Below are 19,117 nucleotides of genomic sequence, written 5' to 3' on the forward strand. Positions count from 1 at the left end.
CCCCAGCATCTACCTATCTGTTAAAGCCATGAATTTGGAAACTAAATTATGGGGTGTCTTAATTTGCACATACATATGCATACACTTCACTTACATAAAGCATGCTAGCAAATCCTTTAGTTCCTTGTTCCTCCTCCCTCCCAAAACCCCACTACTTCTGCCCTTGAATCTAGCCCCCATTCCGCTCCCAGTACTCTTTGAACTGGCTCCCCCAGGGACCCTCCCCCACAACCACCTCCCCTATCTCTGTTCCCCATGTTCTCCCTTCAGATTCTCCCCTTTGCTTTATGTACACCTTTGAGTTCCAAGTCAAGGGCAGCGTACCATTCTCCTGGATCCAGGGAAAGGATAATCATAGCCTGGTGTGCCATGCAGAACTTCATCTCCTTGAGCTATTTGTTGAGGGTCTGAAGGTGGAGGGTGAGTCTGAGACCTGCCCTGGCTTTGGTATCTGAAAGTATCAGGAATAAAACTTGCACCAACTAGCGGAAAGGGATATGGGGGATTCTGCCAATGAGTTACATTTGCAAATATTCCCTGCCTGCCTTTTTGCCATCTTGTTTTGTAGCAGTGGAGGGCTCTCTACTTCACTCCCACTGCGAAGCCCTCTTCAATGAGGGCAGGATTTTCCCCTTCCTGAGCCCACAGCTTCCACTATGAGTCCTCATGTAATTGTGCAGAAGCCTTTTAAACCCTAGATCCAGTATGTGACTCTCTCAGCCACCTTCCCTGAGTTCCTTACTATACCCTGGGTCAGTTATGTCCTTTGAGTTGTTTAAAAGGTCACTGGTATCAATTCAATTGTTCGCTCTCTTTGTTCTCTTGTGGGATGGGGCAAAAAAGGACGGATCATTTCGAGCTGTGCTCACCTGGGAAGATCCGGTACAATTAGCTAAAGTTATTGCATTAATGTATGTTGTTAATCCAGGTCCCTGGCTAAATGTCTGCAACCCTCCCAGAGAGGTGGCATGCAAGTGAGTGGAAGTGAGGAGGGAGGCTATATAGAAATGTCACTACTGATGCAATTCTACCCCCTACTGGTTATCCATGGAGTGGTACAGCCTCTTGGCTGCTTGCCTGAGTATTTGATTAAAAGAGCTGTGTCAGAATAAAGAGAAAACAGGTTGTTCAGTAGGGGGAAAACAGAGAGGGGGATAAAGGACCTGGGGAGGGGGCAAGGCTGAACAATTAACAGCGTTAATTAATTAGAATCAGCGTGGAAGCAGAGCTCTACTGAACCTGGAGTGTTTTGACTAAATGCGCACACACAGGCACCACAAAGCAAAACTCTGGAGTTTCTTTGGAAAGTTCAGTGACCGTCCAAAAGAATCTCCTGTCGCGTTCGTGATAAAACAGTCACTTCATGCCGGGCGAGACTCATCGCTTTTATTTGCTTTGCCAAGCCGATGGAGGGTCAATAGCCACATGTCTTTTAGGTCTCGTCTCCGCCGATGCCGGATATCGGGAATGGGGGTGGGGGAGGGACCTCCTACTTTTTTCATTTAAAAAAATGAAAAGAGACGGGGGAGGTAATTTGCAGAGTCATGTGGAAGCAGAGTCACCGTTTTAATTGCGTGTGTGTGTGTGAAGCTCGTGTGTGCAGCAGTACGTGGTGTGATTAGGGATTTAGCAGCCAAGTCTATCCTAAGTTAAGTGAATAATGATGAAAATTACTATTTTCAGCTGAAAATTCCTGTGAGGCATTCATAAGAGTTGATCGAATAATGGACCCCCTGAAACCTGCAGTTTTGCTCACTCCTCTCGTCCTAGCAGGGGGTCTTTTCTTCACTTCCCATCTCAGGGCTGGCTTCACGGTTAACCACAGTCCCAGTTCTTTTGCTCATGGGAGATATTTTGCATTGACCCCCCCAGAAACAATGCACGAGCTGGAAACCTAATTTGCTTGCAACATGTTGTCCCTAAGTCCCTGCAAATAGGACACAGCTGAGCAGCAAAATGGATCAAACAGTTTGATACAGGAAAATACCCTCCGATTTCTCCTGCCCTATATTTATTGTTGTCAATTCCTAACCCCGGTTTGGTGCAGGAGTTTTGCTGTCCCTTCGGTGCAGAAGGTTCTTAATTACACTGATTTCCCTGTGGGCAACCCTCTATCAGAACCAAAGCCAGGAGTGCAGAATGGGTGTCGCTAGCCGAGGTCAGTTGAAGTCTGGTTAGTGACGGTGTGGAGATGTCTGAGAAAAGGAGAGGAAAAGGCAGGCGTTAGGACTCAGGGGAAATCTCTCGTCTCTGTCTCTCTCCCCCTCCCCCTGCTCTCCCTCCCCCTTCTTCAATCAGTTTGTGCTACTCATCAGATCAGGATAGCAGCTTCAGCGTGGAGATACATCTCCAACTCTCTGATGTACCAATGCAGGGGATATTTGCCAGGCACACAGAGAGACAGCTGCACTGCTACAGCGGGAAGGGAATGTGAACTCAAATAAAGAATGAACCGGATTGCCACTATTGTCTTTCTGGTGCAGCTGTTGCAAAAAGCAGAGGGGCAGGTCTTCCCAGGTGAGTTCATCCATTCTTCACTTGTTCTATAGGCAGCCCTCGCGAAGGCTTTCAACTTAACCGGGGGCAGAGAGTGAGCCAGCGATAAGGGGGTGGCAATACACTGCGATGTGTCTGTTGGGGGCTGGATTGTATATGGACATTCTGTCCGGGGTTAAGTTTGCCTTTTTGCAGTGATTTGCTTGCTTTGCTCTTCGCGTGCATCTTTTCGGTGTGGTGGGTTAAATACAAAAGCCAGAAGAGAGCTGGATGCAATGTATTGAATTATGTGGCATCTGCCCTACCCTTTCTTCTACCCTTTTCCACCTCGAGCTTTTTTCTGAAGGATCATGGGCTGGAAAGAATAGATTTCTCTTCAAAGCCCAGTGGATGGCAAGGAAAAGAGCAATCTTATTAAAAGTCCTTTAGAATGATGTTTGTCTTCAAAGTCATAATAGTGCCTCAGCACTAACTCCCTTTTTAAAGGGTTTATTTTGTTTGCTTGCCTCCGCAGGAGATGTGGGTTTTATATACATATATATTTTCTCTCTCTCTCTCTCTCTCTCTCTCTCAAGGGAGGGATATGTTTCTTTAAAAGTTGTGGCTGGTGTGAAATGAAAGCATCCCTTTCATGCTTGGAGTCAAGACAGTTGAGTCCTTTTTATAGTAAACAGTTGTTCTGAATCAAAGGCAGGGGTGAGCCTTGGGGAAAATGTGCCCCCTCGCTGTAAGCCATTATACGGTACCTTTAAACCAAAGTCGGGCAACACTTTTTAGAAGTTCAGTGGCAGCTTTGCTCCCTGTCCTCCGGGGATCCCAGAGTTTGGATAACTTTCTCTGGCTGGCTGAGATACTTGGACTTCTTCTTTCACACTTGTCAAGGATGTCGGTTATTTTAATCTGTAGGGAGACTGTTTTAGAGCAGAGACTGTGCGTAGCCTAATAGTAGCTATTTCCCCCCCCCCCCCGCCAGTTCCTTAGGTATATCTGGAATTCCTTCAAGATGATAGGTGTCCATTGGGCTATTTTTCTGCCTCTTTCTCCATTTTTCAGGTGGATCAAAAGGGGGAGAGTGGGAGTGATTTCTGCTTTCCCTGGTGGCGTGGAATCAATTTTCTTTTGCTTCACTTAGCAAATGTTTAAAACAAACACACACACCCTGCCCCTCACCCTGTATTTAATGTTTAAGATGAGTAAAGACAACTTCCCTGCTCCTAATTGCCTTTGTGGACTGGAGATGATAAATCTCACCCATTGAGGCTTGGCTATTTGCATTCCAACCCTTCAGCAGGGGTGCCCAGGACGCTGGGGTTTAGTGCTCCTTACATGGTGAGGAATTAAGATGCTAAGAGAGATCAAATGACTTTTATCCGGTTTCTTTAAGATATAAATATTGGGCAGCTCAGCAAATGGGGCCGATGCAATCAGACCCATGTTGTAAAGCTGAAAGAATTTTTTTTTCACTGCGAAATCGTTTTAAAGAAAGTTTGGCGTGAGGCTGGGTCGGTAGAAGAGTTCCTATTCAGCTCTGAGAGGTACAGGCGCAAATCAACCCGATGCTGTTTAATAACATAACAAATGTATATTTAGATTGCTAGGCAACGGCACATGTTATCAGATTTATTAAAAACCACTGGGAAATGTAACCTTGCTAAATAGCTCCTTTCATGAGTAAAACTATATATGGAGCTCATGGTATTTTTTATTTTTTTTAAATACCCATTTTTAATGATTGTTCTGAATGTGATGTCAGGATATATAGGATTGGGGTTGCCCTAAACTGGGGCTAGACCCTAGGCTTGTGATCCCTTTTGATGAATCACTTAGCTCGCACGCTTAGAAAAAAAATCCGTCTTTAAGTAAAATTGCAAACTTTTTCGTGGAAGAGAGACGTAGGTATTGGAGCGAATAAATGATACCATAAAAGGCGCAGAGCAAATGCAAGTGCACTGAAAGCAAATGGCTAATCCTTTCCAAACCAGGATGGAAATATTCCATTATCATTGTTAGCTAAGTGGGGAAGCTCGTGTTTGATCTGCCTGATTGTTAATGTCAACTTTCACCTCCCACTTTAATGCCTGCCTTGCTATTCAGAATGAGAAAATGATCTTATTTATACATATAAATATGACTGCCGAGCCACTTCCATGAATGAGGTTATATGGAAAGTGTTGCCTCTTTTTTGATTACATTTAACGGCTGAGTTCTTAATGCCCTGTAACCAATTTGCACAGCTAATATTCTGACAATAAAAGCAAATGTGCAGAATGTCCACGCACCCTGCCCCTCTGTTGGATTTCAATTAAGGATCAAGTTGTGTGAAAGATTCCGTCTGTTGTATCCAATGCACTTTTGCTGTCTTCCATCAGATGGTGCTGTCTTCATAACTATTCGGATGCAAATACCTCTTGACTACTTGCTGATGGAACGATTTTTTAATGCTTAATGTGTTTATTCAGCAGCCTTTTGTTAAACATTCTGAAAAGTCATTGTGCAAGAAATGGGCTGCTTTTGTTTGTTTTTCTGTATGGTAACACATGTAAAAAGGGGGAAGCCAAGAGTTCAGTGTTCAAGGCAAAACAACACTGAATCCCTTCCTGTCGTGCCCACTTACTTTCCAATGCTGCTGCACCATAAAACTTGGTATCAGAAATACTGGTGGAAATATAACAAATGGTTACTGGTTTCCTGCTTGTACCACGTGTTTGATACTGGGGGACCTTTTTAATCCCTTTGTTGGCCCTTCTCCTTAATACAACTGTTGGGTTGCGCTATTGGTAACATTTTTCCTCCTCTTCTCTCACCAATTATTTTTAGTTGCACACAATTTCGAACACATCTTTTTATTTATAACACTGCAGATCTGCTCTTGAGGTTTTAAACTCTCTTCTTGCTGTAGGTTCCAAATCTAATTAATTCTAGTGAAAAGTAGGTAGAATACACAGCAGTAAAATCCCAAGTGTATCTAGCAACTGCTGATCCTCATTTCAGAAGATAAGGGACTTTCCTTATGGGGAAATACTTTCCCTTAAAATACCTGTATGTGCACGGCACATTTTCTTCTTCCTTTTGACATATGGAATTATCCCTACAACTGTCTTGTGCTCCTTGATATACTCTTCTTATTGCGTGTGGAAACCCTGCAGATTTACAACCTTGAAATAACATTCAGGGGAAAACTGGGACAGTAGGTTGCATGGGGATTGTTCCCCTGAACACAATGGCCACATTAGTTTGACACTATTGTTTCTCTTGATGGCAATCTTGATTATGTCACAGATGTCCTACCTTTTACCTTCCTTTGCTATAGTGGAGCTCTTGAGCATTTGGACATGTATGAGGTGGATGTTTGCAAAGATTGATATCAGATCATAAAACCAAAACAACAAATGATGTATTAGAACATGGTGTATGTGGGGAAAGTGAAAAGGGGGGAGGCTGGAGAGAGATTTAGGGGCGATTAATTCATTTACTAGCAGATATGTAAGCAGATTAGTAAATTGGCAGCGAAAAATGGATTTTACAGCATAAGCTACTCTATGTGGCAATTGTTAACAATGTAGCCATTTAACTCACTAATCACTTCCCACTCCCTCTGGGGAACTGTTAGCAGCACAGTTCAACTTTATTTTCCTTCCTGCTGGCTTGATTTCCCCCCCCCCCCCAATAAATGAACAATTAATATTAAACAAGGTGCTTTTTCCACAGCCACAATAAAAAGTCTTTGTGTGGTAAAGCCCAGCTAGTTCTCAACCTCCAGGGCAGAACCCATTGTTTCTTTTGCAAATGACCAACATCATCTATGCCCCACTCCAGCCTATTTCTTTCATTTTAAATTTTAATTGTGGAATCCTGCAGTGTCCTCCCGGTATAGTCCCAAATCCCTACAGTTTACAGTAGTGTTATGGGAATGGTTTTGGACGATTACTATAGAATACTGTAGTATCTTCTTTAAATAAGGCATTGCGATCTGCTACTCCCAAAACAATGGTGGTGCCAGAGATGTAGATATGAGGCTTTGTGGAATTTATAGAATAGGGTTGGAACAAGAATTGTTTCTTATGGGAACAAGTATTCATGTTGTGTATAAAACCTGTTAACTAAAGAGAAGAAAGGAATATAAATTGATCTGTTCAGTCTACTTAGCCTTGAAGGATTAATCCCTAGATCAGTGTCTCTTCATAATTTTTCCTGTATTGTCTTTCAACGCTCATTATTATTATTTTATTATTTATTATAATTATTAGGAGTGTAATGAGCTGTTCTGACTGGTATCTGCTTTGCTGCTGTGGTTATTTTATTATCTCATTAATAAAGAGATAATAAAAAGAATAATTGGTGAGTGTTGCTTTTGGGCTGAATCGGATGCACTGAATATAGGGAAGAGTGTGGTTTTATATGGCTTTGGATACTGATGTTTGAACATTTTAACCCTAGGGGCTAAGTAAACACCTTTAACTCTGTTTGAAGTCAGCATAACTTGGCATTTCTGAATATCAGGCGAGAGGTGTCTAAAATCAAGCACCCAAGATTTGAGGTGATTTGAATTAATTATCTCTGGGCTTATTCACTCATCTGAAAAATAAGAATAATACTTGTCTATGATACTCCAGAGAGAGGTGTTCTGAGATCTGATCAATATTGCAATGCCTTCTGTGATCTGTGGCTGAAAGGAGGTAAGGGAGTGTGTATGCTTATGCAAAGTATTTGTACTATCTATAATAGGAAGCAAGGTGATGCATTTCCCTGTAATTCTTTGGATGCAAGCAGCTCCAAAACTGCTGCCTCAACTTTCTGTAATCAAGTGGTTTGAAATCTTGCATGTCAGCGTAACCGCAGATGAGGACTTTCTTACTGAAAATCTGAAGAGGGCCAGGTTCTCAGCCCATGGAAGTCCACACACAACTGAAGGTCTGGTCTGGATTGCCCAATGTGAGATTCCCTTCAGACTTTTAATGGTGGCTTGGAAGTTGTGAGTTTCACCTCCGTGAAGTGTACAGCTCTTATATTGAATATGTTTGGCATTAGCCAGCCTTCAGTTGTAATTCTGGAGTAGACTGCATTGTGTCCTGATTTTACTGTACATCATAGCATTGATACTGTGCAGCACAGATTGGCTCATTTAAACTGGAGGACTTGAACCACAGAATTCCTTTTCCCATTGAAGCATTCTTCTCCTCCAGTTCTATAGCCTTTGCTAAACTTCCCCTGTGGTAGCTTCTGACAGCACATCCCATCACCATTTAAACTCTACTTGGGTAGAATTTCACCTGGTTGGCACCTGCTGCTTTCAAGAAGATGTTACTTTTCCATTTATGCATCCTTGGCCTTTCTGGATATAGGCCTTCATTTTCTAAATGCCATTCACCCTCCACCTCCTTGGTCACTCCCTTGAAACATTGTAGAGCCCATACTCTCGCTGGTGAAGACTTACATACGTGGTGAATGGGTCTGTGCCCATGAGTAAGGGCATCACAATCTGTCCCTGTGTCAGGGTGTAATTGTATATGTGGTGTAATTCTATGATAAACTGCTGCTGTTCATTATTGCAAAATCTCAAGATTGTTTCTTCATGGTAGTGAGACAATTCCTCTGTCTTAATCAGATCATACATCTTTTAATCAGCTCCGCTTCTTTTTTAATGTCTGATCAATGCCTGCCATCTATCATATTGTTGTTCTGAAATACCGGATAGACTACGGTCTGGCTCTCGGAGCATTATGCGTTTTAGAAGAGAGATTATGCTGAATCAGTTAAGGTATTTAAAGTCCTTTTGAAGATCTGAGGCACTAAATAAGTAAAGTGTTATTTATTATCTAGCATAGCACTGGGGAACCAGAAAAGCGAGGGCAGCATAGACCTTATGCACCTGTGAGGAGGGCTTAGCAAGCAGAGAGGCAGAAAACCCCAATGAGAACGAGCCTGTTTGACACTCAGTCTCCTCTGTGTTTCTCTTTCTTTCTTAATTAGTCCCTATAAATTAATTCAGGGCCAGCCACTTGATTTCTTGTTTCCTGCTGGGACTGTGGGCTTGGGACTTCAAGTAGAATCCAAATGAATTCTGTCTCACAGTTCAGAATGGTGCAGTGGTTATAAAATGACTGAGCTTCTGAACTAGTGCATGGATTATAAGGAGGTAGAGCCTGGCTCTATCCCTTGGTATTTTGAGTTACATCTTCCAGAAAGGCTGTGGAATTTGATGGCTGATGATGTGTGTGGCATGCACAGTCCAATGAGGCTGCCTGAACAGCCTACAGTTCCTGGCTGAATAAAGATGTTCGCAGAAGTTACTTTGAGCGTTCTCTTTACGAAAAGTATCCCATGCTTTGTACTTTGCTGTCAGATGAAATTTCTTCAGATCTGACTTCACAAAGGAAACAGTGGAGTTTACCATGGTTGCTTCTCATTCACAGCCTTGTCATGATCTTGGATTCACGCCAAGATAGTGACGGTATGTAAAATCTCAGGGAAGAGCTCCTGGCTGCAAGCAGGGCCGGCTCCAGCATTTCTGCCGCCCCAAGCAACAACAAACAAAAAAGCCGCGATCGCAATTGCAATCGGCGGTGGCAATTGGAAAAAAAAAGCCGCTATCAGCAGCAGCAGTTCAGCGGCACGTCCTTTGCTCTTAGAGGGAGTGAGGGACCTGCCGCCCCCGAATTGCTGCAGGGGCCACCCCTCTCCCTTGGCCGCCCCAAGCACCTGCTTGTTAAACTGGTGCCTGGAGCCGGCCCTGGCTGCAAGTGAGTTGGCTGCAACCGATGCTTTTAAAGGTGTACATGGAACAAAGGCAAATTGCTAGCCTGCCTGCCCTCCATAATGTTGTAAAGCAAAGCTTACTGTAGTGTTATCTTGGGCCCTGATCCTTCTCTCCTCTCCTTGAAGTCGGGGGGGGGGGGGGAATTCCATTAATTTCAAGGGGAGCAGGCCTCTGCATGGTACTTTGGATATCTCTGCTGGAATTTCATGATTTTGACTCTTGCAATCCCACAGGGTTAGGATTTGTTATTTAATTGCCCCATGTCACAATTCACCAGAATGAAAGCCAGGCGCTCTGGTAATGCCAGCAGAAGACCCACAGATGTGCAAACAGGGCAACTATATTTTGCACATTCATGTTCAGGGTTGTCTCTTATTAGTCAAAGCGGTGGCGTTATTAACATTTTTTTTCTTTATTAAAGGAAACGATGAAAGGGGTGAATTCTCATAGGGAGCGTGTGAATGGTTGAGTCACCTAGTGGAGGCAAGAGGAGAGGGGATTGAAGAAACTGACATCCCGTAGACATATGTTGGATTGGAATCACAGCAGCATTCACTATGTGAGCAAAGAGAACGTTCCCATTAGCCAGATGGGAAACTGTTCTCCATGACACTTCATTTCTTCAGGACACGGATTTTCTGTCAACATTCACCCACTTACTTGGTAACAGCATAGAGTTTATTTTGTGTTTCCAATATGGTTTGATGTGAATTAAATGCTTTGATAGGAGTAATTATTACTTTCAAAGTTGTTTTGGAGGCCCAGTGACAGAGAGTCATGTACACCTGACACATCTGTGATTCAGAAAAATCACTTGCTTCTTACTTTGAATCAAGGTGTACAACCATCACTAAAGCCTAAAATATGTTCTGTGGTTAGCACATTCAGATACCATCTAATCTAGCAAGTGGAGTTGCTACCTTCCTCTCAACACAGCATGTGTACGTGCATATCCCCACCCCATCCACAATAAGTTAGTGCCCAAAAGTTTCCTTGCTGTGGGTTTTATTTTGTTGCTTAAGAACAACGGAGCACAAACATTACCTTCAACTGGCTATTTTTAGGTTTTGCATGAAAGACTTCCTGACTTATTCACTAGCCTCCTTTGATTTGGAGAGTCATACAAATCTATGGTTGGATCTAATGAGACCTACCTGCTCTGCTTGACAGGCTGAGTCAACGGACCAGCCTAGTATCTCCCCCCTCCCCCAGGTCCTAGAACGTGATACACTGTCACAAAATAATGACAGTACCATGTGATCGTTCCTCTCTTTTACAGCAAGAGCTGAGTGAACATGCATAGCAAATAACTTATTTGGTATATATCTCCTCTTTTTCTGTGCATGAATTAGTCACAAACAGAATGTAGTTATCCGTATTTATTTAATTATCCCAGAGTCATTGCTGGGGCCCCATTGTGTTAGGGGCTGCACAAACATGTAAGAAGACCTAGTCTCTGCCTTGAATTGTGTATGACCTAAACATACATCAGAGACAAAATGCGGAAGAGGGAGGAGCAACGTACCAGAAAAGCAATCTCCATCTTCTTCCACATGGCAACTTGAAAAGCCACTTTAAAGGTCGATATACAGGTTTGTCATCCACTCTATGGCTTCCGGAGACATGGAATGAATCAAAGCCGTCCCTCTGAAGAAAGATCTTAGATGGCAGCAGTACTCTGGTTCGGCTATCTTCTCTGCATTGGCATATCAGGCTGTCTTTCATTTTCCATTTGTGCAGTAGGTAATTACAATGCCCAGGTGAGGGTCTGATTTGGTTGGCTGTGATCTGTATCTTAGGTGGCATGGTAAAGCTAGGTGGTTGGTTTGTAGGATCTGTAATCAGGTCTTGATTCTTGACTCTATTTTCCCAGAGACTCCTACCATCACACATTTTCCCCTGTTAAGTGCTTTCGCACAACCAATGCCATCAATGTGGCAATTGAATGCTGATTGACAGCCTTGCAGTCTAAAAGGCATCTCAAGCAAAGCAATAAGGGAGGTGCATTGAGGAGATAACTAATAGGAAAATGGAAGAAGCAAAGGATACTGAAGGTGGTGGGCTGGAAAGGAGCATAGAAGGCAGGGAGGATGAGGCTAGCTGCAGAGAGACTGAGGGAGGAACGGTCATACTGGGTTAGACCAATGGTCCATCTAGCCCAGTATCCTGTCTTGACAGTGGCCAATGCCAGATGCCCCGGAGGGAATGAACAGAACAAGTAATCATCAAGTGATCCATCCCCTGTCGCCCATTTGCAGCTTCTGGCAAACAGAGGCTACACTTCAGAGCATGATTTTGCATCCCTGCCCATCCTGGCTAATAGCCATTGATGGACCTATCCACCATGAACGTATCAAGTTCTTTTTTGAACCCTGCTATAGTCTTTGCCTTCAAGGGGAGTCAGAACAGACAGAAAATAATGTCCAGGGTTCAAACTGCAAAAAATGAATTGGATACTGTTCTTGGGGCCCAGTGATTTTGAGACTGACTTCTGCCTCTGCTTCTGATTTCTTCTAGCTTATCTGCTATCCAAAATTACTTGATCAATGACATCTCTGAATAATTTTTTGACCTGTAGGCTGAAAGTCAAGCTGTGGTGATAACTTTGTATATACAGGTCACATCATACTATTTCTGCTCTCTAATTGGATGAGCTTATCTCTTGGAATCAGGTTTGCACTATGAATATTCGTGTTTACAGATTCATAATTCACTTTGCATGAACGGCCTTCATTATTTGCTGAAAAAGGGCTGCCAGCGAACTTGTTTGCTAGAATATTCATGACAAGCAAAGAAAAGAGCATCTCGAACACAGCCAAAGCGAATTCGCTTCTTGTTTTTGTTTTGGTGTTTGCTCAGCTCTGTTAATACTCCTATATTTACTCTGTAGTTGCGTGATATTTATTTTCCAGTAATGATTAAGCATGAGCATGTAAACAGCAAGGAGTTGATTCAGTATTTGCACTCTTTGAAATTTGGTATTATCCAGTTCCTTTCTGTACCCAAGTAGGTCATTGTAATAGTAGCAGAATTGAAAACCTCAATGGATCTTTCTGTTCTATTCTCTGAGGTCAATGCCAGGCAGCCCAGGTGTGAGCATATAGCATCGGATGGCAGCCCGATAAAATTAAACATCTAGAAGGCACTCTGCCTGTCACTGAGCTGAAGGGGACTCCTTTTTTCCTTCTCCCTAACCCCAGCCCCCACAAAAAAGCAAAATATTAAGTTTGAGACAGACACTTTTGTTCCCTTCAGGCCTTGGCTAAACAAGGCATAACATTCTGATCAGAAACACCCATTGGTCAGTGACTTCTAGTTTTTTGCCCTTTGCCTCTATGTCCTGACTGCTTGTTGCCAGCACTGACTCATTCCCTTTAGGGGGAATGGATGCTGCTGAAGCAGTTCTAAGCCCATTGCTTGGGTCCAGCTTGTGAAAGCACAGAAGGTAAACAGACAGCAATGGTTGTTTTGCTTGCCAGAAATCCAGACACATTGCATATGACACACACACACACACACACACACACACAGAGTTATTGCCAGAGATGCTGTCTACTTGGACGCTTCCTAATTAAAATGGACCCAACGTTAAGCTTTTGTGAAAACAAGCTTTTATAAAACCTAAGACCAATAGAAATGTTTCCAGAAATGAAATAGTTTTCTTTTCACTGACATTTCCTCTGCAATGAGTAAAATCAAAACATTACAGCACTAAGAATCTACCCCTTACGGAAAAAAGACCCTGCAGAATCTAGTAGGAAAAGATAAGCTTTCCTATAGGTTTTATTTTAAACTAGCCTGTAGTAAGTCTTGGCAGAATTTGATTTGTATTTTTTATAATTTTGATGGATAATATCAATGTTTATCGTTAAGTATTTTTTAATTTTTATTTACATTTTCACAGTTGTGGGAAATTATGGGGGTCAGATAATTATTTAATTACTGTATATGTTGAGATTTAAAAAGTTAAACCTTCATAATTGTTAAGACACAAATTGTCAATATCATATGTCAAAATCTACAAGGTAAATATCCTTAAATCAAACTCTAATCAATTCTCAAGCAGAATTTTTTCTTACTTTGCCTAGCTGTAAATTTTGATGATTATCACAAATATTTTTCTTTGGGTTGTGTGTGAATGGTGAAATCATCATTTACCAACAAAATCTAATCCTTCCAAGCATACTTATAGAACTTATTAAGCAATTTCATCCTGCTATGAAACCCTGTGCTGGCTCAAGAACTTACACAAATGACATTTCTCTTCATGTTGTTTCTACTACAGAAACTTACTAACTTTCTATGGAACCGTCTTGGGGTCACCGCTACTAAACTCTGCAGGATTTGGTCCCATAAGGGGAACTTGAAACTGATTATAAATTGTGCAATTATTATTTAACATTTTTATATGTAATTATGTTGGAGCCCTATTGGGCTAGGCACTGTCTTAGAAAATGACAGTCCAAGTCTTAGAGTCCAAGCTGAAAGAGATGCTAAGAGTAATCAAAGTGCATAAATGATGACAAGTAGATTGGATTTTAGATTATTTAGAAAATAAGGTCTTACAAGTAACATACGTAAAATAGAGCTTTGTGTTTTACAACACATGATTTTAAGCTGAAAATGTCTCTTTAAAGCAAATGTACCGTTTTGTTTTATTATTTTTTCCTGGTCAGTCTGACTCCTTAACGCCACTCTGTCAGCTTGTTGACTGGATTTTTCCTTGTTACTGGTTCAGGTTTTGAACACTCTGGTTTGGATTCTGTGATTTCTGTGTCTATTAACAACTGTCTCTCCTAAACTCCTTGCAAGGACTCAGATGGCATTCATATCTGGGGGTCACTGTGCATATTAGCAGAGGTCAGCACATGGTGGAAATCAGCAAAGGGGTGGCAAGCTCACAAATAAGGAAACATGCTGGCCCTACTGACACAGATCAACCCTAGAACCTGAGAAAATCAGACATTATGGAGGGGAGAGGGAAATACTCTGCCTAATTAATTGCCCTTAAATGAACTTACAAAGCAAAAAATATCCCTCCTAAAAGAATGTGTTGGGTTTTTTTAATATAACATATTTACATATGTTTTATGTGTGCAGTAATATTCCTAGTCTGGAATTACGTGCACATTTAGTAGAACTACAAGTGTGAACAATGGGTACTGGGCTAGATGAACAATTGGTCTGACCCAGCATGGCCATTGTTATATTCTTGTTCATTGATGCAGTTCTAGCAAATATACAAAATGTTTAGATGCATGCTTACAAACAATACTATGGGACACAGTATTGATGCTATTTGGAGGTTTGTCAGCATCTAAACAAGATCTCCCACTTTTTTTTTTTTTTTTTTTTTTTTTTTTTGAGGTTTACATAAGTCAGATGCTGTCTGTGCTGATGAGAGGCACTGAAAGACTGGAGAAAAGCAAACATGGTACCAATTTTCAAAAATGAAAGAAGATTGATGCTGGCAATTAACATCCCATAAAGCTAACTTCTATCCTTAGCAGAATAAGTACTGAGAGGAAAAAAACATTCATTGCTTTATTGTGCAAGGTACCGAGTTCTGCTGTGAGATGCTGAATCTCACAGCTCGGCTCTCACTGACTTCAATATAAGTTTCAGGTACCTGACACCTTGCAAGATTGAGCCCCTTGAGAGTATTAGCAATAAGCAGTGTGGGTTTTGAATAAATCTTGCAAGGCAAGCCTGATTATACCTTAAAAAAAAAAGTGGACAAAGGGAGCACAGTAGATGTATTTGGATTTTAGTGAATAATTTGATTCTTTTCCCCATAATAATATTTTCAATTGTGTGAAGCTGTCTATCGGAATGCTGCAAGGAATACACATAGGTCCAGCTCCTATGTATCATCTTCGTTAATGCTCTGGAAGAAGTAAACAGCATATTTCATGAATTTTGCCAGATACCTAATTGGGAGGGTTGCAAACACTGATGAGGATGGAGAAATAATAACAAGGTGCCTAGAGAGGTTAGAATCATAGGCAGAAAATAACTAAATTAGCTCCAGCTGGGGAAAAGGAAAGCTACTGTAATATATCCATGGGAAATAAACACACACTTATATTCAATGTGTGGGTGGGAACCTGAAAGGTGTTAGTGCTGGGACTTAGATGTGAGAGTGCACAGCAATTTAGACATGACTATGCAATTCAATATGCTTGAAAAAAAAAAGTTACAGACAAATGATTTAATTGTTGAATTCAGATCCATTCTACTCCCCCCCCCCCCCCCTCGGCTATTGTTGCAGCAAATAGGTCCAGGTCCTATGCAAAAAGCAGCCTATACAGTTTTAAGCTGCATACCCAAGAGGGAAAAATAGTCCTCCTCTACATGGTGGTTGTGTCACTGCACCTGAAAACATTGCCTTCAGCACTGGGAACCACGTTACCATAATGAAATTGACAAATTAGAAGCTCTGAGTATGTCAAAATGATCAGGGGGCTAGACTTGTGAGGAAAGATTAAAAGAGCTAACTATGTTTAACCTGGCTAAGTAATAGCTGAGGGTGGGATGGAGGGTGGATAACTTGACAAATATTTGAAAGATCTGAACACCAAAGAGAGAGAGAGGAATTATTTAGTAGGCATGTAGAGTGATGGGATAACATTAAACAAGGGAAAATTTAGGCTGAGCATCAGGAAAATCTTGACACTGAGGTGGGTAAGGCTGATGTGGTGGCAACCCCATTGCTTGGGCCATTTAACTTCAGAGTGCTTGAAAGAGTAGAATATGTCATACAGGGAACAATTCTGCACTTATTGGGGAATTGGGCTGAAATATCTAATGGGTATTTGTTTCTAACCTTATGCCTCTCTAATAATACTAGCAGGCCCCAATGCTAACCTGTCTTTTAGTCATATGTTTGCATGCTCTATCTATGCCATTCTTCATATGATGGTGAACAATACCTTACTGCTGTCATTTCAACTGTTTTTAATTCACCTGATCTGAAGTCCACAGAGGGGACAGTGGGAGTGTGTCCTTTGACATCAGTAGATTTTGCATCAGGGCAACAATTTTCTCTGTTTATCCACTCATGCAATATGTATCCTACATACACAGACTATGTTAAGAGAACATGTACACCCTTAATTCAGCCCCCTTGTGCATATGCATTATTACAATATCCTCTTAATTACATGAGTACATAGTATTTTTTCCCACAAGCCCCCTGCTTCATTCAGTGCATTGGATGGACCTACTGTAGAGATGAATCAAGGTTGTGTAGTGAAGGAGGCTATTGTCTGTAAGACCCGTTTCATTTGTTGCAAAACTTGGAAGCTGTGTAGTGAATGCGGCGATGATGGCAGGAAGAGAATGGAGAGTCCTTGTGTGATGCCTGGCAAGTCACTTAAACTGAACTTTCCATGGGTGGTCACTAATTGTGCGTTCCTCATTTTCTGGGTGTCTGGTTTGATACCTTGGGAGCTGATTTGCCGAAGTGGTGAGCGCTCACAGCTGTAAGTGAAGTCAGTGGGAGCTGGGTTTCAACATATAAATGCTATATAATGCAAAGTACTCTGAGGAAACCGAGGTGCCTCAAATTGGGGATCCAAAATTAGTGGACAGTTTTGACTTTCGTCTCTTTGTGCCTCAGTTCCCAGTCTGTAAAATGGGGATGGTAATGCCCCTCTCCTCGGAGGAGTGTCATGCAAATAAATTAGTTAATGCCTGTGAAGCAAGCACCCAAGATAAACCCAGGAGGAAACGAATTATTCTGTCCTCAGAGCAGGGTTTGCGGTATATAAGGCATAGAATCCCACATTAAACAATGAGGATAAAATAGGATATTGAATAGCTGCTCTTTCAATGAGAACAGTCCATCCTGTACACTGAGCAGGGCTCCTGTGGAAAAAAACTAGCAAGTGAGCATGTAATTAAGTACTGTGTTGATGCCTACGCACGTGGTGGTGGTGGGGGTGGGGCAGGTGGTTTAATTAAGATGACATACACAATCTTAATTCTGGCATTTCCTAATTTTAGAGTGCTCAACTCTGCAGCCTTAACTTTCTTTTAACGTAGTGTTTTTTGTGTTTTTATTTATTTATAAATATATTTATAATATATGATACAGAAAGATCCTGTTTGTTCTCTTTTAACTAAGAATTTTCTACATGACACCTCATGGTGTGACCGTTTTATACCCTTTGCCAACATCTTGCATGCAATTAATGTCATCCTGTGTTTTGTTCACCTTCGCTGCAATTGTAGAAAGCTGTAGGGAGAAACCAGGGCTACTGCAATTAAATTGAGTAATTGATTATTCAAATCCCATTAAAGAACAAAAAAGAGGCAAGAAAACGGATTGTGTTGTTTCATCAACTAATTCAAGGGGACTCAGGTCTTCAGAAAATTAACTCTAATTCTATTCCTTTTCTGTTATTGTTTTGAGCATTTAAATTATTGCCACAGTAAGGAGTACAAATAATGAGTTCTTTCCAAACTTGCTCTTTCTTTTTATATCCTCAGGCTCCCAATCTATTTCCTTTGTTCTCTTATTTTATTCTCTTTTACGACCAATATGTAATATCCATCCCTTCCTCCCGCGTCCAGTGTGTTTCGTGTAATGCCCGTTGATTGCTACCATGTTATGTTCTAGAAATGAGCTGTGTTATAGCAGCAGTGGGGTGTGCCTGGTACTCTTATCAAATGTACCTACTAAATATGCAAATCAGTCCATGTCCTAGGGCCATAAAGGTTGTTGAATTTATTTAAGTTTCCCTTCAAATTCTCCTATTTGCTACAACAATAGTGGGTTGGGGGAGGGAAGAGTAGAATGGATCTGAATTCAACAATTAAAGCATTTGTCTGTAACTTTTTTTTTTTCATCAAGATCTACTGCTCATGGGAAAGAGAATTTCTAGTGACGCCTTCATTAAAATCATATTTGTTCAGATGCTGGGCTGTGTTGTACCTCCTTTGTGCCACACTGTCAGTTCAAAGTGGCATTAAAGCTGGCATGAGTAGCCATGGGAGGATCATTCCAGTGTAAGGGGAGCCTCGGATGTCGTAGAATTGCTGTAGCAGCTCTTACACTGCTTCACTACTCCTTGTTGGACCTTAGCTGCCACAGTTGCTTCTTGGAGTTTTGGGAAGTTTTGTTACAAGTTAGAGAACTCTCTAGTGAAGATGTGGGCCAGTAATTTTGGTAGCTTTACCAAATGCTTGCAATAGAGTAGATCACTAAGGGTATGTCTACACTGCACTAAAACACCTGCAGCTGGCCTGTGTCAGCTGACTCAGGCTGTGAGGCTTTAAAATTGCAGTGTAGATGTTCAGGCGTGGGTAGAAGCCTGGGCTCTGGGACCCTGCCAGGCAGTGGTGCAAGTAGATTTTAACTCTTACCGGTACAGTACCGCGCCCCCGCCCCCACCTCCCCTCAAAAAAATGTTCTGGGAATGTTTGCAAAAAATGTTCCCTGTCCTCCGGTGGGGCTGTACAGACTCCAGACAGGAGACGCAGCTGCGTGGAAGGGCTGGGGGTGGTACAGCTGCGTCAGAGGACCTGCCTGCGTGGGGCGCTGGTCCTGGGAGCAGCGGCCCCACGCTCTGTTCCTTTCGCCGCTGCGGTTCCCGGGAGAGCCCTGCGGTTCAGTGGATACTGATTTCTATCAGCGGATATCCACATCCGCAGGTATAAATTTGTATTTGCGCAGGGTTTTGCAATTAATTCTTGAAAAATGTGTCTCTTTGGCATGGTGTACCGGCAATAAATGTCGTAATGGTATGGAGTACCTGACCGTACCAGCTTACTTGCACCACTGCTGCCAGGTGGGAGTGTTCCAGAGCCCAGGCTCCAGCTCGAGTCTGAATGTCTATACTGCAATTTTATAGCCTTGTA

At 42.0% G+C, this 19,117-nt stretch overlaps 1 protein-coding gene across 2 annotated transcripts in view; it reads left to right on the forward strand.

The window, feature by feature from the left end:
* Window positions 1–2,447: 2,447 nt before the first annotated feature.
* Window positions 2,448–19,117, forward strand: part of PTPRT (protein tyrosine phosphatase receptor type T) — a 715,579-nt gene continuing 698,909 nt past the window's right edge. For both annotated transcript variants that reach the window (XM_065414819.1, XM_065414820.1), the window contains exon 1: window positions 2,448–2,517. In XM_065414819.1, coding sequence (XP_065270891.1) covers window positions 2,448–2,517 — 70 coding nt within the window. The remainder of the gene's footprint in view (window positions 2,518–19,117) is intronic.

The sequence above is a fragment of the Emys orbicularis genome, chromosome 12 (assembly GCF_028017835.1).
Source record: "Emys orbicularis isolate rEmyOrb1 chromosome 12, rEmyOrb1.hap1, whole genome shotgun sequence".
NCBI classification, from domain to species: Eukaryota; Metazoa; Chordata; order Testudines; family Emydidae; genus Emys; species Emys orbicularis.